This window comes from Balaenoptera ricei, chromosome 2 (assembly GCF_028023285.1).
Source record: "Balaenoptera ricei isolate mBalRic1 chromosome 2, mBalRic1.hap2, whole genome shotgun sequence".
NCBI lineage: Eukaryota > Metazoa > Chordata > Mammalia > Artiodactyla > Balaenopteridae > Balaenoptera > Balaenoptera ricei.
In genome coordinates this window covers 155,455,493-155,468,507 of record NC_082640.1, presented here as the reverse complement: position 1 = coordinate 155,468,507, position 13,015 = coordinate 155,455,493, and the positions used below count along the sequence as shown (strand labels likewise).

Below are 13,015 nucleotides of genomic sequence, written 5' to 3'. Positions count from 1 at the left end.
AGTAAGTTCCTTAGTATAAGAGAAATACATATAAAGTTACATTTCTATATACCAGAAAGAAACACAACTTTTTAAAATAATTAATTTATTTACTTATTTATTTTTGGCTGCGTTGGGTCTTCATTGCTGCGTGTGGGCTTTCCCTAGTTGTAGTGAGTGGGGGCTACTCTTTGTTGCGGTGCGCAGGCGTCTCATTGCGGTGGCTTCTCTTGTTGCGGGGTACGGGCACCAGGTGCGCAGCCTTCAGTATTTGCGGCGCATGGGCTTAGTTGCTCCGCGGCATGTGGGATCTTCCCGGACCAGGGCTGGAACACGTGTCCCCTGCACTGGCAGGCGGATTCTTAACCACTGCACCACCAGGAAAGACCCACATCATTTTTTTTTTTTTTTTTAAATAAAGCCCATTTTAAAAAAATTAATTAATTTATTTATTTATGGCTGTGTTGGGTCTTCGTTTCTGTGCGAGGGCTTTCTCTAGTTGTGGCAAGTGGGGGCCACTCTTCATCGCGGTGCGCGGGCCTCTCACTATCGCGGCCTCTCTTGTTGCGGAGCACAGGCTCCAGACGCGCAGGCTCAGCAATTGTGGCTCACGGGCCCAGTTGCTCTGCGGCATGTGGGATCTTCCCAGACCAGGGCTCGAACCCGTGTCCCCTGCATTCGCAGGCAGATTCTCAACCACTGCGCCACCAGGGAAGCCCCCACATCATTTTTTAAGATTTCATTTAAAACAGAATATTTTTAAATCACAGAAAACTACAAATATATTATTAAGAGAAGTTAAAGATCTAAATAAATATTCTTAGATTATAAAACTCAATATTGGAAAGAAGTCAATTCCCCACAAACTGATCTATTGATCCAATGCAATCTTAATCAAAATATCAAGAAATTATTTTTGGTAGAACCTGAAAAGCTGATTCTAAAATGTATAAGGAAATGCAAAGGACCAAGACTATCCAAGACCCTCCGGGAAAAAAACAAGATAGAAAGTCTTGCTGTGGCAGATATCAAGAGTCATTATAAAGCAACAGTAACTAAGACAGTTTGTGATCACTGGTGGAAGAATAGAAAAATAGACTACTAAAGTGTCCAGAAATAGATCTATTCCTATAGAGATACCTGTTTTGGGACTTCCCTGGTGGCGCAGTGGTTAAGAATCCGCCTGCCAATGCAGGGCACACGGGTTCGAGCCCTGGTCCGGGAAGATCCCACATGCCGCAGAGCAACTAAAAGCCCGTGCACCCCAACTACTGAGCCTGCACTCTAGAGCCCACGAGCCACAACTAGTGAGCCCGCGTGCCACAACTACTGAAGCCCGCGTGCCTAGAGCCTGTGCTCCGCAACAAGAGAAGCCACTGCAACGAGAAGCCCATGCACCGCAACGAAGAGTAGCCCCGGCTCGCCACAACTAGAGAAAGCCCACACCCAGCAACAAAAACCCAACGCAGACAAAAAATAAATAAATAAATAATTTATTTTAAAAAAGAAAATGAAAAAAAGAGATACCTGTTTTATAGTAAAGTGGCATTGCACAGCAGTGAGATTTATCTTTTCAATCAGTGGTGCTAGGACAATTGGATATCCATAAGAGGAAAAAATGAAACTCAACCCTACTTCACATCATACACACACACACAAAAAAATCAATTCCAGATAGATTATAAATCTAAATATGCAATGTTAAAACCACAAAACTCGGGCTTCCCTGGTGGCGCAGTGGTTAAGATTCCACCTGCCAATGCAGGGGACACAGGTTCGAGCCCTGGTCCGGGAAGATCCCACATGCCATGGAGCAACTAAGCCCGTGCGCCACAACTACTGAAGCCCGCACACCTAGAGCCCGTGCTCTGCAACAAGAGAAGCCACCGCAGTGAGAAGCCCACGCACCATAATGAAGAGTAGCCCCCGCTCCCCGCAACTAGAGAAAGTCTGTGCGCAGCAACAAAGACCCAACACAGCCAAAAAAAACAAAAAACCAAAAAGACTGGTAAGAATCTGAAAAAGAATTTATTGATGTCTCTCTGTAAGTGAATCAAATGGAGGTACAGCAGCAAGAAACACAGCACTGAAAATCAGATATATACCATTATAAAAATAAATTCAAAAAAAAAAAAAGTGAGAGAGAGAGAGAAATTCTTACAGAATTCGTTCGGGGCTGTGATGCAACCTGGACAGACCACATCTAGACCCACAGCTGGATGGGAGCTAAGGCTGGACACTCGTGGGGCTGAGAGGCTTGGTGAGGATGGGCCAGCAAATGCAGCCCCTTTAGAGTACTGCTACCTGGTCCCCATTCCATGGCTCCCAAATCTCCAGGTGCTGGGGACCCTTCCTACAGCTAAAACATGCATGGGACGCCCAGAGGATGGTACACCGGCTGACCGGGAAGAGTTTGGAAAAGGCACCTCATATCCTCATCTCCTGGTGGCCAGGTTCCCCCCTCCAGCCTCTTTCCTAACAATCTCCCCACCTGGGGAAGTCAGCACCTTCAACATCCTGTTTCGCACAGTTTGGAATTTGTCCGGAGGATGAAGCGGAAGCGGGGAAACCAATGAGAGACAAGCCCTAGTTGTTTGGACAGGCACATGCCACTTTAATTTCCAATCAGGAAGAGGAACTGACCAAAGGCTCAGCTTGCCCCCGGAACCAGAATAGGGCTTGAAGCAATCCTGCTGTTTTGTGGCCAGTTCCCAAAACAACAAGTTGAAAAATGGAGCTCAGGGACACTGCAATTCAAACCTGCAGGGCTGTAAATGATACCTATCATCAAAAAAAGTCTTGAGGTAAGTCATCGAAAAGGACTTGTAAGCAAGGCAGAATTGCAGGAAAGGGATTTCAAGAGGTAGATTGAACCTGCCATTAAAGCACATGAAAAGTGGCTGAACTTCGCCAATGATGCAGTTGGCCAAAAAGGGCGTATGCGTTTTTCCTGATATTCAGGAAAAACGCATACGCCCTTTTTGGCCAACCAAAAAGGTGGACAATGCAAATCAATACTACAAAGAGGTATCACTTCGCATCAGTCAGAAGGGCCATCCTCACAAAGTGTAAAAACCAGAAATGCAGGACGGTGCGTGGAGAAGGGGAAGCCCTGTTATGCTGATGGTGGGAATGTAAATTGCCAACGGCCACTCTGGAGAAGTGTATTGTGTTTAATAAAAAATCTAAAAACAGAGCTACAGGGGACTTCCCTGGTGGTGCAGTGGTTAAGAATCCGCCTGCCAATGCAGGGGATATGGGTTCGAGCCCTGGTCTGGGAAGATCCCACATGCCGCGGAGCAACTAAGCCTGTGCGCCACAACTACTGAGCCTGCGTGCCACAACTACTGAAGCCCACGTGCCTAGAGCCCGTGCTCTGCAACATGAGAAGCCACCGCTATGAGAAACCTGCGCACCGCAACGAAGAGTAGCCCCCACTCGCTGCAACTAGAGAAAGCCCGTAGGCAGCAACGAAGACCTAGCGCAGCCAAAAAAAAAAAAAAAAAACAGAGCTACAGAGCATACGGCACTTCCACTCATGGGCGTATATCTTGGGAAAACCAAAAATCCACAGGACACAGGCATCCCAACGTTTAGTGCTGCTCTGTTTACAAGAGCCTCGACTTGGATACAACATAAATGTGCTTGGAAGGAAAAAATGGATAAAGAAGATGTGGTACTTATGTACAATGGAATATTACTCAACCATGAAATCAATGAAATAAGGCCAGTTGCAGCAACTCGGGTGGACTTAGGTACAATCATTCTAAGTGACATAAGTCAGACAGAAAAAGAGACTTATCATAAGTTATCACTTATAGGTGGAATCTAAAAATGGCTACACGTGAACTAAAGTACAAAACAGAAACAGAGTCACACATTTAGGGTTTCCCTGTTGGTGCAGTGGTTAAGAATCCACCTGCCAATGCAGGTGACACGGGTTCGAGCCCTGGTCCGGGAAGATCCCATATGCTGCAGAGCAACTAAGCCCATGCGCCACAAATACTGAGCCTGTGCTCTAGCGCTCGTGAGCCACAACTACTGAGCCTGCGTGCCACAACTACTGAAGCCCGCACGCCTAGAGCCCGTGCTCTGCAACGAGAAGACACTGCAAGCCCGCACACCGCAACGAAGAGTAGCCCCCACTTGCCACAATCAGAGAAAGCCTGCGTGCAGGAACAAAGACCAAACGCAGCCAAAAATAAATAAATAAAATAAGTAAATTTATGTATTAAAAAAAAACCCCATAGAACTCCAAGAAAATAACATAGGAGAGTATATTCACGATTAGGGATAAGGTAAGATTTGTTACACAGCACTATACAGATCTTCTGATCATCAAGCTTTAACAATAAAAGAATGTAAAGGCAATCCACAGAATGGAGGAAGACATTTAACTCACAAAGGGTCCATAACCAAAATATATAAAGAACTATAAATCAGTAAGAAAAAGACAACTCGATAGAAAAAGAGGCAAGAGACTTGAACAAGTACTCCAGAAAAGAAGATATCAAAATGATCAATAAAATATAGAAAGATGCTCAATCTCAGTACTGGTCAGGGACATGCAAATTAAAACCACAATGAAATATTACTACACATCCATTAGGATGGCTAAAATTTTAAAATCTGACAGTACCAAATGTGGACAAGGATATAAGACAAAGGGAATTCTCATACAGTCTTGGTGAGAGATTAAATTAGTAGAACCACTTCTGAAAACAGCTAGAAACAATGGGTACACTCATTACTACTGATGAGGGTAAACTAGTTAAAACCACCTTGGAAAACAATTTGGCATTATTTATAAAAGTTAAAGATATATATACAAACTCTATGACCTAGAACTCCACTCATAGATACATACGCCCAATAATAATAAGTGCATTTGTTCACTGCAGCATTCTTTGTAAGAGCCCCAAACTGTACACAACCCAAAAGTCCATCAATATTAGAATGGATGAATAAATCATGATATATTTACACAATGGACATATGGCAATGAATCACAGTCACACACAACATGGGTAAATCTCACAAACATAATGTTGAACAAAAGAAGCCAGACACAAAATACACACTTGATAGTTTCATTTACATTAAATTTAAAAGACAGACAAAACTCAATTATTGTGCCTAGGCATGCATGTTTAAGTAGTAAAAGTATAAAGAAAAACACGACAGTAAATACCATAAAATCAGGATAATAGTAACCCTTGGTGGGAGGACAGTGATTACTAGGGGTCACAAGGGGAGCTTCTGGGGTACTAGCAAATTCTGTTTCTTGACCTAGTTTCCAGTTACACAGCTGTTCTCTTTAGTGAAATCATTTAGCTCTTTGTTTTTGTTTCAGGCACTTTTCTTGATGTGTTTTATTTCACAATAAAAATGGTTAAAAAAAAAAAGACTCAAGGGGTAAGTTAAATAGCAGATTACACAAAACTAAAGAAAGAAAAAGGGAACTATAAAAGAGACCTGAAGAAATTGTGCAGAATGAATCCAGAGAGACTAAGATATGTTAAATATAAAAGAGATTACCAGACATGTAGGAGAGCAGAAAAAGTTCAGAATATAGCTGATCTAATTCTAGCAAGAAAGAAGAAGGAAAAAAAAAAAGGAAGAAGAAGAAGGTGAAAGAGGAGGGGTAGGAAGAAGAGGAGGAGGAGGAAGAGGAGGAGAAGAAAAAACAGGGTAAAGGCAATCTTCAAAGAGAATTTAAAAATTGATATATGATACCAATCCTTACATCCAGGATATCTCTCTGAATCCCAAGCAGGAAATACAGAAAGAGAAAAACACTAGTCTCATGAGAGCGAATCTTCAGAACCAGCAACTCAAAAAGATCTTAAAAGGAGCTACCAAAATTAGATTACCTATAAAGAATCAACATTTACACTCACAGTTATTTTCAACAGCAACAATGGAAGCCAGAAGAAAGTGGAATGCGATCTTGAAAATGATAAGCTGCTAAACTAGAATTTCATATCCAGTGAAAATATCTTCAAAGATCAAAAGCAAAATAAGGACACTTTCAAAACAGTAATAATTACGTTTACTATCAATGACCCCTCAAGAAATGAACTTCTAAAGGACAACCTTAAAGAGAATGATGCCAGAAAGTTCTGAGATATAAGGAAAGATGAGCAAAGAAAAAGGTAAACACTTTGGTAAATTGAAACAAATACTGACTGTGTAAAACAAGAACAAAAACAATAACTAAGCAAATACTTACACAAAAGTGAATGAAAGAGAAAACGAATCAGAAATGGAAGAATGAAAAGAAGGAGGATGGATGAAAGTTCTTCTGTGGCAGCAATCAGAGAAATGCAATCACACCTGAAGGGAATGTGGCATCAGAAGAAGTTCAATATATTCCAAAGCCATAAGGAGCTGGGTTTTGGATTATTTGCCACTTTAACTTACTCTGCTACAGCGATTAAACATATTATTAAATCGATTGCATTACTATTCACTTCAGACGACCCCGTTGTTGCTGCAGTTATACTTCACTTGGTAGGATAATCAAGGTGTTGGGCAAATGTGAGTTTTCCTAATCTACTAAAGCTCACTGTTTACTAATGTTTTCTTTTATGGTTGTTGGTGTAAATATGTCTAAAATGATATAGAAATATGTTTATTTCTAAAATGATATAATTCTTATACACAATAAACAAAAGGTGCCCAATCCTTTCCTGATGGCCCAAGGTCATTGGTATAAACTACTACTGCTATTGCTGATATAAAGAAATACCCTCGAGAAGTCCCTGGCGGTCCAGTGGCTAAGACTCCACACTTTCAAGCAGAGGGCGCAGGTTCAATCCCTGGTCAGAGAACTAAGATCCCGCAAGCCGTGCAGTGCACGGCCAAAAAAGAAAAAAAAGAAATACCCTCAGTAGCTCCGTAAGGCCTTATGTGACTACTAAACTTTTCCCACACTGTCAGGTGTTCTCTTCTTGGTCATCATTGTACTGGCATCTTTAGCTCCTCCTACCAACCTGTGATCTGATTTTGTGGCAGCAATTCTGCTTAGGGCCTCTTTCGATTACATTTCCTGGCTCTTGACTGTATTCCAGATACCCAGAAGACATAGATCACAGAATTTTGGCAAGGTATTATGCTGAATTAATAAGAGACGATTACTGTGACTTATTTATATTTTGTAGTATCTTCTGTTGCAAGGAGATTAAAGTTCACTCTGTGAATCAGAATGACAGAAGAGTAGGTGTACCATATTATCCTCGTCACAACTATGTAACAACTCCCCCAAAGTAATAGCTATTAGAAAAATTAACCCATGGTTAAGGAAGACCAGCTCAAATGCTGGTTACTAGCTTCATAGCCTTGGGCAAGTAACTAAACCTTTTAACACTTCCTATCTGTAAAGAAATAATAACAGTATCTTCCTACAAAGGATTATTGTCAAAATTAAATGAGATAATGAAAGAAAAAACAACATAATACCTGGCTTAGAGTAAATAGTGTCTAGCATTTAAACTATTATCTTTTTAAATCCCAATTTGTGTAATAAACACATTTAACTAGACCTCCTTAACTATCTTCTCCATGGCATCCTATGAAAATACTACTAAAAATATTAACAGTAGCTAATATTTAATGAGCAATTACTCTCTGTTAAAATTGTGCTGAAGCCTATATAGGGATTATCTATTTGAATCCTTAAAAAAGCCCTGGGCGGTAGTTACCATTACACCCCTGCTACAGATAAGTACACTGAGGCTCAAAGAGGTTAAGTACTGTTCAAGTTCACAGAATAAGTGGTGAAAATGGACTCATGTAGCTCAGACTCCAGAATCCATGATTATAAGCACTCCCCTATCCTGAGAAGAGAAGCCGCTTCTCCTTCTGCTAAAATCTATTTACAAATAAATTGAGAACAAGCTAATTCTCCTTTAATCTTATCCTCTATTTGACTATTCAAGGTCCCTAGCTGGAAAAGCAGAAAAGATACGTTTTGTTTTTGCTTTTTAACTTACCCACTCACAGTCGATTCCAAGCACTGGAAAATCTTCTAACTCACTCCTAAGCAAGGGCTCAATTTGATCCCACTCCGCCTCCTGAGACACAGTCACCACCTTTGCTCCAAGGATCCTCTCTTCCCACGAGGCTCTGGGGGCACTGGAGTGCGGCTGGTCCTCTACTGGAGCGGGCCGCTCTCTCCTGCCTGGCACTTTCTGCTGCTGCTGTGGCAGCTGCTTCTGGGTTACATGACTTGCTTTACTCCTCCGGCGCTGGATGCCTTTCCACAGGACAAACCCCCCGACAGCCATACCAAGAACGGTGGTCACTGTCCAAGCCACTAAGTGTTTAGACATCTTCAACTTTTCTGTTGTTTAGGAAAGCATATCGCTAATCCCACAATCTGCAAAACAAATGGCAACAATATATTCACATACAGAATTTAAAGCTCCACAGACACAAGTGCCCCACCACCACCCCGCAAAAAATGTTGCATTCACAATCCATGTGCTCACAAACTAAAAAAATTGCAACAAATTTCCACATGAAACAGTGATATTTTAAAATTTTTCCCCCTTTTGTATGTCCTGTACTCCACCTCTGTCTCCATCCAAGAAAGACCCCCTGCCCTCTACCAGTTGCCCAGGGCTCTCTTAATCCTATAAAATCACATCAATCAAAACAGAATAAACTAGACTCTTACTTCCACTTGCTGATTTACTGTGAGTAAATTTTAGTTAATGGATCTTCCTCAGGGTGTTTGTGTTTGAACCTTCAATCTCTAAGAGTTGAATGGAAACGTCTGCTTTGCAATTTAAAAAAAATCTAGGGCTTCCCTGGTGGCGCAGTGGTTGAGAGTCTGCCTGCCAATGCAGGGGACACGCGTTCGAGCCCTGGTCTGGGAAGATCCCACATGCCGCGGAGCAGCTGGGCCCGTGAGCCACAACTACTGAGCCTGCTCTCTGGAGCCCGCACGCCACAACTACTGAGCCCACGTGCCACAACTACTGAGCCTGCGAACCTAGAGCCCTACCGAGCCTGCGAACCTAGAACCCGTGCTCCGCAACAAAGAGAAGCCACCACAGTGAGAAGCCCTCGCACCACAACGAAGAGTAGCCCCCGCTCGCCACAACTAGAGAAAGCCCGTGAGCAGCAACGAAGACCCAACGCAGCCAAAAAGAAAGAAATAAAAATTTTTAAAAATCTAATCATCAGCAAGTGGTAGGGGGACTTTTACTTTTCTAGGAGGCATGGCTGGTGAGGGATGGAGCAAACAGGCTTGAGTACACATGGATTTTCCGTTGCTCTAGACGTCTCGGTAGTTCTCCGTGGAAACACACTCAGTTATTGAGGGTAAGCTAGGGCAGTACAAAAGGGAAGACAGGACTAGAAAAGAAAAAGAAAAGAACAGCACTTAGAAATCCAGGATGTTCAGGAGGAGGTTGCAAATTGAAATGTCCACAGGGTCCAAACAGGATAACATAAATAAGTGAAGCAAGCCAAGTGCAAGAGAAAACTGACACAGACATCCTATTAAATATGTAGGAACTGTCTTCCTTTCTATCACAAAATAGCCTCTTTTCCATTTTTTGTACGTGAAATAAAATTCATATTTTATGGCAAGACAAGAAAAATTTAAACAAAAAAATTTTTTCTGTCCTTTGGCCTCCTCTCTCCTCCCACTGTGCACTGTGTATCTACACTATGCATTAACCAAACCTTCCCCACTGACAGAAATACCTGCTCAACCATAAAGAGCAATATTCTAGCATCAATAAGACAACTCCTTGTTGTGTAAGGAAAGATGCCATTCCTTCTTGATCTCATAAGGGGTCACATGGCACTTAGATCTGGATTATGTAAACTGCCAATAATACAGCATTTGATGTACAGCCTCTGTCTCAAAAAACTTACATAACTGCGCCTTGACTTCTAAGGGGTGGAACAGGTCTCAGAGCTTTCTGAGATGCTCTTCCTGGGCTATAATCCTCAAATTTGGCTCGAATAAAATCTTCCATTTCTTTCTTAGACCAACTGATTAATTTTTTCATCAATGCTTACAATGTGGTTTTTCTCCATCTATCTCTTGTTTTCCTATTTTTGACAGAAGAATAGGCATATACAACTATTTCTGTACTATTTTAAAAAACGACAGTAAATGTGTAACAATAAATGGTAAGTGGCCTTTGGCCTCAATAATGGAGAGAAAACATGGCAGAGCAACCATTCAGCACAAGCTGTTGATACTGTTTGTGAAGAAGGCCCAGTGTGGTCAGATTATCCTGATTATCCTGATTACTCAAGAAAAGTTAGATATCTGAATTTTATGTGAAATATCACCATTTTTAAGTGTTAGCAACAAATTTAGAGTTTTTGAAACATTGTGCCAGCCAAATAAAAACATTTTGGGCTCTGGGTTACCCATCTGTAGGCTCTGACCTAAAATATATACTGCCCAAAGACACAGTGACCTATTAGAGCCTGCCTACACTTCTCTATGGCTGAGGGTTTCCCATTCAATGGGAATTCCATTTTTTTTTTTTTCTTTTTGGACATGCTGTGGGGCATGTGGGATCTTAGTTCCCTGACCAGGGATTGAACCCGGGCCACAGTGGTGAAAGCCCAGGATCCTAACCACTAGACTATCAGGGAACTCCCAATGTGTACTATTTTTAACAATTTTTAAAAGCGTCAACAACAAATTTTTAAAAATAATTTAATATTTACAACAACCCTGGGCTATAATCATGCCTACAGAGATATTCAGCAATGGAGAGGAAAAATGGAATCACAACAATTATTACAGTACTAATGAAAACAATAAAATGGCTATGCTGTTTTTAAAATATTTACTTTTTTGCAGAAACTATGCTTAAGTATTCATATGTACTTTCTCCAGCACTTTTATTGAAGAGGAAACTGGGACTTAATAAGATTAAAGAACTTGCATAGAAAGATTTCTAGTTAAAATACTCTGAGAAGACATAAAAACCCTTCCCTTTCTCACTCTAAACAATACAAATGTTGGAGAAAACATTGAAAAGATAATAAGGGGCTTCCCTGGTGGCACAGTGGTTAAGACTCCGTGCTCCCAATGCAGGGGGCCCAGGTTCGATCCCTGGTCAGGGAACTAGATTCCACATGCTTGCTGCAACTGAGTTCGCATGCCGCAACTAAGGAGCCGGCAAGCTGCAAGTAAGGAGCCCGCCTGCCACAACTAAAGGGCCCACATGACGCAACTAAGACCAAGCACAACCAAATAAATAAATAAATAAACAAATATTAAAAAAAAAAGATAATAAAAGTTTAATACACAGTTAAAAAGAAGAAAGGGAAATCATCAAGTGTCAGAAATGGAAGAAGGGAACCCACAGTGGGTAGGAGATAAAGCTGGGCAGAGACCAGAACTCATACCAGCCCCAGTGCTAGAGAATATCACCAGCCCAGGGACAGAAGTCTAGGCCACAGGCCCAGGGCACAGTGGAGATGCAGGAGAGTGTTGCCTTGTCCATGAACAAGAACCTGTAAGTGTTCACCTACTATGGCCCAGGCAAGCCACCTGCCCAAGGCTGAGAATATGAACACAGTCCCTTGAAGATTGGCCAAGGTGGTGGAGTAGAAAGACCCTGAGCTCACTTCCTCTCACAAGCACACCAAAACCACAACTATCTGCAGAACAACCATCTATGAAAAAGACCAAAACCTCCCAGAAAAGATCGTCTACAACTAAAGACACAAAGAAGGAACCGCAAGATGAGTAGGAGGGGACATGATATAATCAAGTCCCACACTCCCAGGTGGGAAACACACAAACTGGAGAATAATTATAGTGCAGACGTGGGAATTCCCTGGTGGTCCAGTGGTTAGACTCCGTGCTTTCACTGCTAAGGGTGTGGGTTCGATCCCTGGTCACAGAACTAAGATTCTACAAGCCACGTGGTCAAAAAAAAAAAAAAGTTATAGTGCAGAAGTTCTCCCACAGAAATGAGAGTTCTGAGCCCCACGTTAGGCTCCCCAGCCTGGGGGTCCTGCACCAGGAAGACTAGCCCCCAGATCATTTGGCTTTGAAGGCCAGCCGGGCTTAATTTCAGGAAGGACTGTGGGAAATACAACTTCACTCTTAAAGGGCACACACAAGATCTTACATGCACCGGGACTCAGGGCAAAAGCAGTAACTTGATAGGAGTCTGAGTCAAACCTACCTGCTGGCCTTGGAGAGGTGGGGAGCCGGCTGTAGCTGACAACAGCTAAATTTGGCAGCTCAGTCATATTTGGAAGCCAGTGCTGGTGGGCGTGATCTTGGGCTCCTCCCTCTAGCTCATTAGAGCCAAGACCTAGCCCCATCCAATAGTCTGTAGACACCAGTGCTGGGATGCCGCAGGCCAAACAACTAACTGAGTGGGGACACAGCCCCACCCATAAGCAGACAGGCTTCCTAAAGTCTTCCTGAGCCCACAGCCTCCTCTAGACACTCCTCTAGACAGGGCCTTGCCCACCAGAGGGCCAAGACCCAGCTCCACCCACCAGTGGGCAGACATTGGCCCTGCCCTCCAGGAAGCCTGCACTATCCTCTAGACCAGCCTCAGCCACCAGGGGACAGACACCAGACACAAGAAAACCACAATCCCACAGCCTGTGGACCTAGCCTGCCCACAGCAGGCTACACCCTACCCTGGGACCAGCTGGGCCCTGGCCCTGTGCACTAGCAGGCCAACACAAGCTTCAGGACACCCCAGAACCCATACCAACTGTGTCAGAAATCGCCACCTCCCCCACTACCAATGATCTAAAACAAGCTCTGGGATCCCTGGACCCTGCAGCCAGACTCCAGGAACTGGCTCTGCCTGCCAGTAGTCCAACAGTAACCTCAGGGCCTGGCTTCACTCTCCAGGGGGCAGGCAACAGCCCTGGAGTCCTCCGGACCCTGACTCTACCCACCAGTGAGCCAGCACTAGCCCCAGGACTACCTAGGGTTTTGAAGCCAGTCGCCTTGTTACCAGGCCCTCTTAACAGCACCCAGCAGCATCCATATAAGGCAGGACCTGGCAACCAACCAGAC

The 13,015-nt window shown here is 43.1% G+C and overlaps 1 protein-coding gene across 5 annotated transcripts in view; it reads right to left on the bottom strand.

Annotated features, from left to right (window-relative positions):
- Positions 1 to 13,015, bottom strand: part of EXD2 (exonuclease 3'-5' domain containing 2) — a 96,051-nt gene that overhangs the window by 28,874 nt on the left and 54,162 nt on the right. For 3 of the 5 annotated variants that reach the window (XM_059914503.1, XM_059914502.1, XM_059914504.1), the window contains exon 2: positions 7,974 to 8,359. In XM_059914503.1, the coding sequence (XP_059770486.1) occupies positions 7,974 to 8,312 (339 nt within the window). In that variant the 5' untranslated portion in view covers positions 8,313 to 8,359. The other 2 variants (XM_059914505.1, XM_059914506.1) reach the window with 2 other exon arrangements.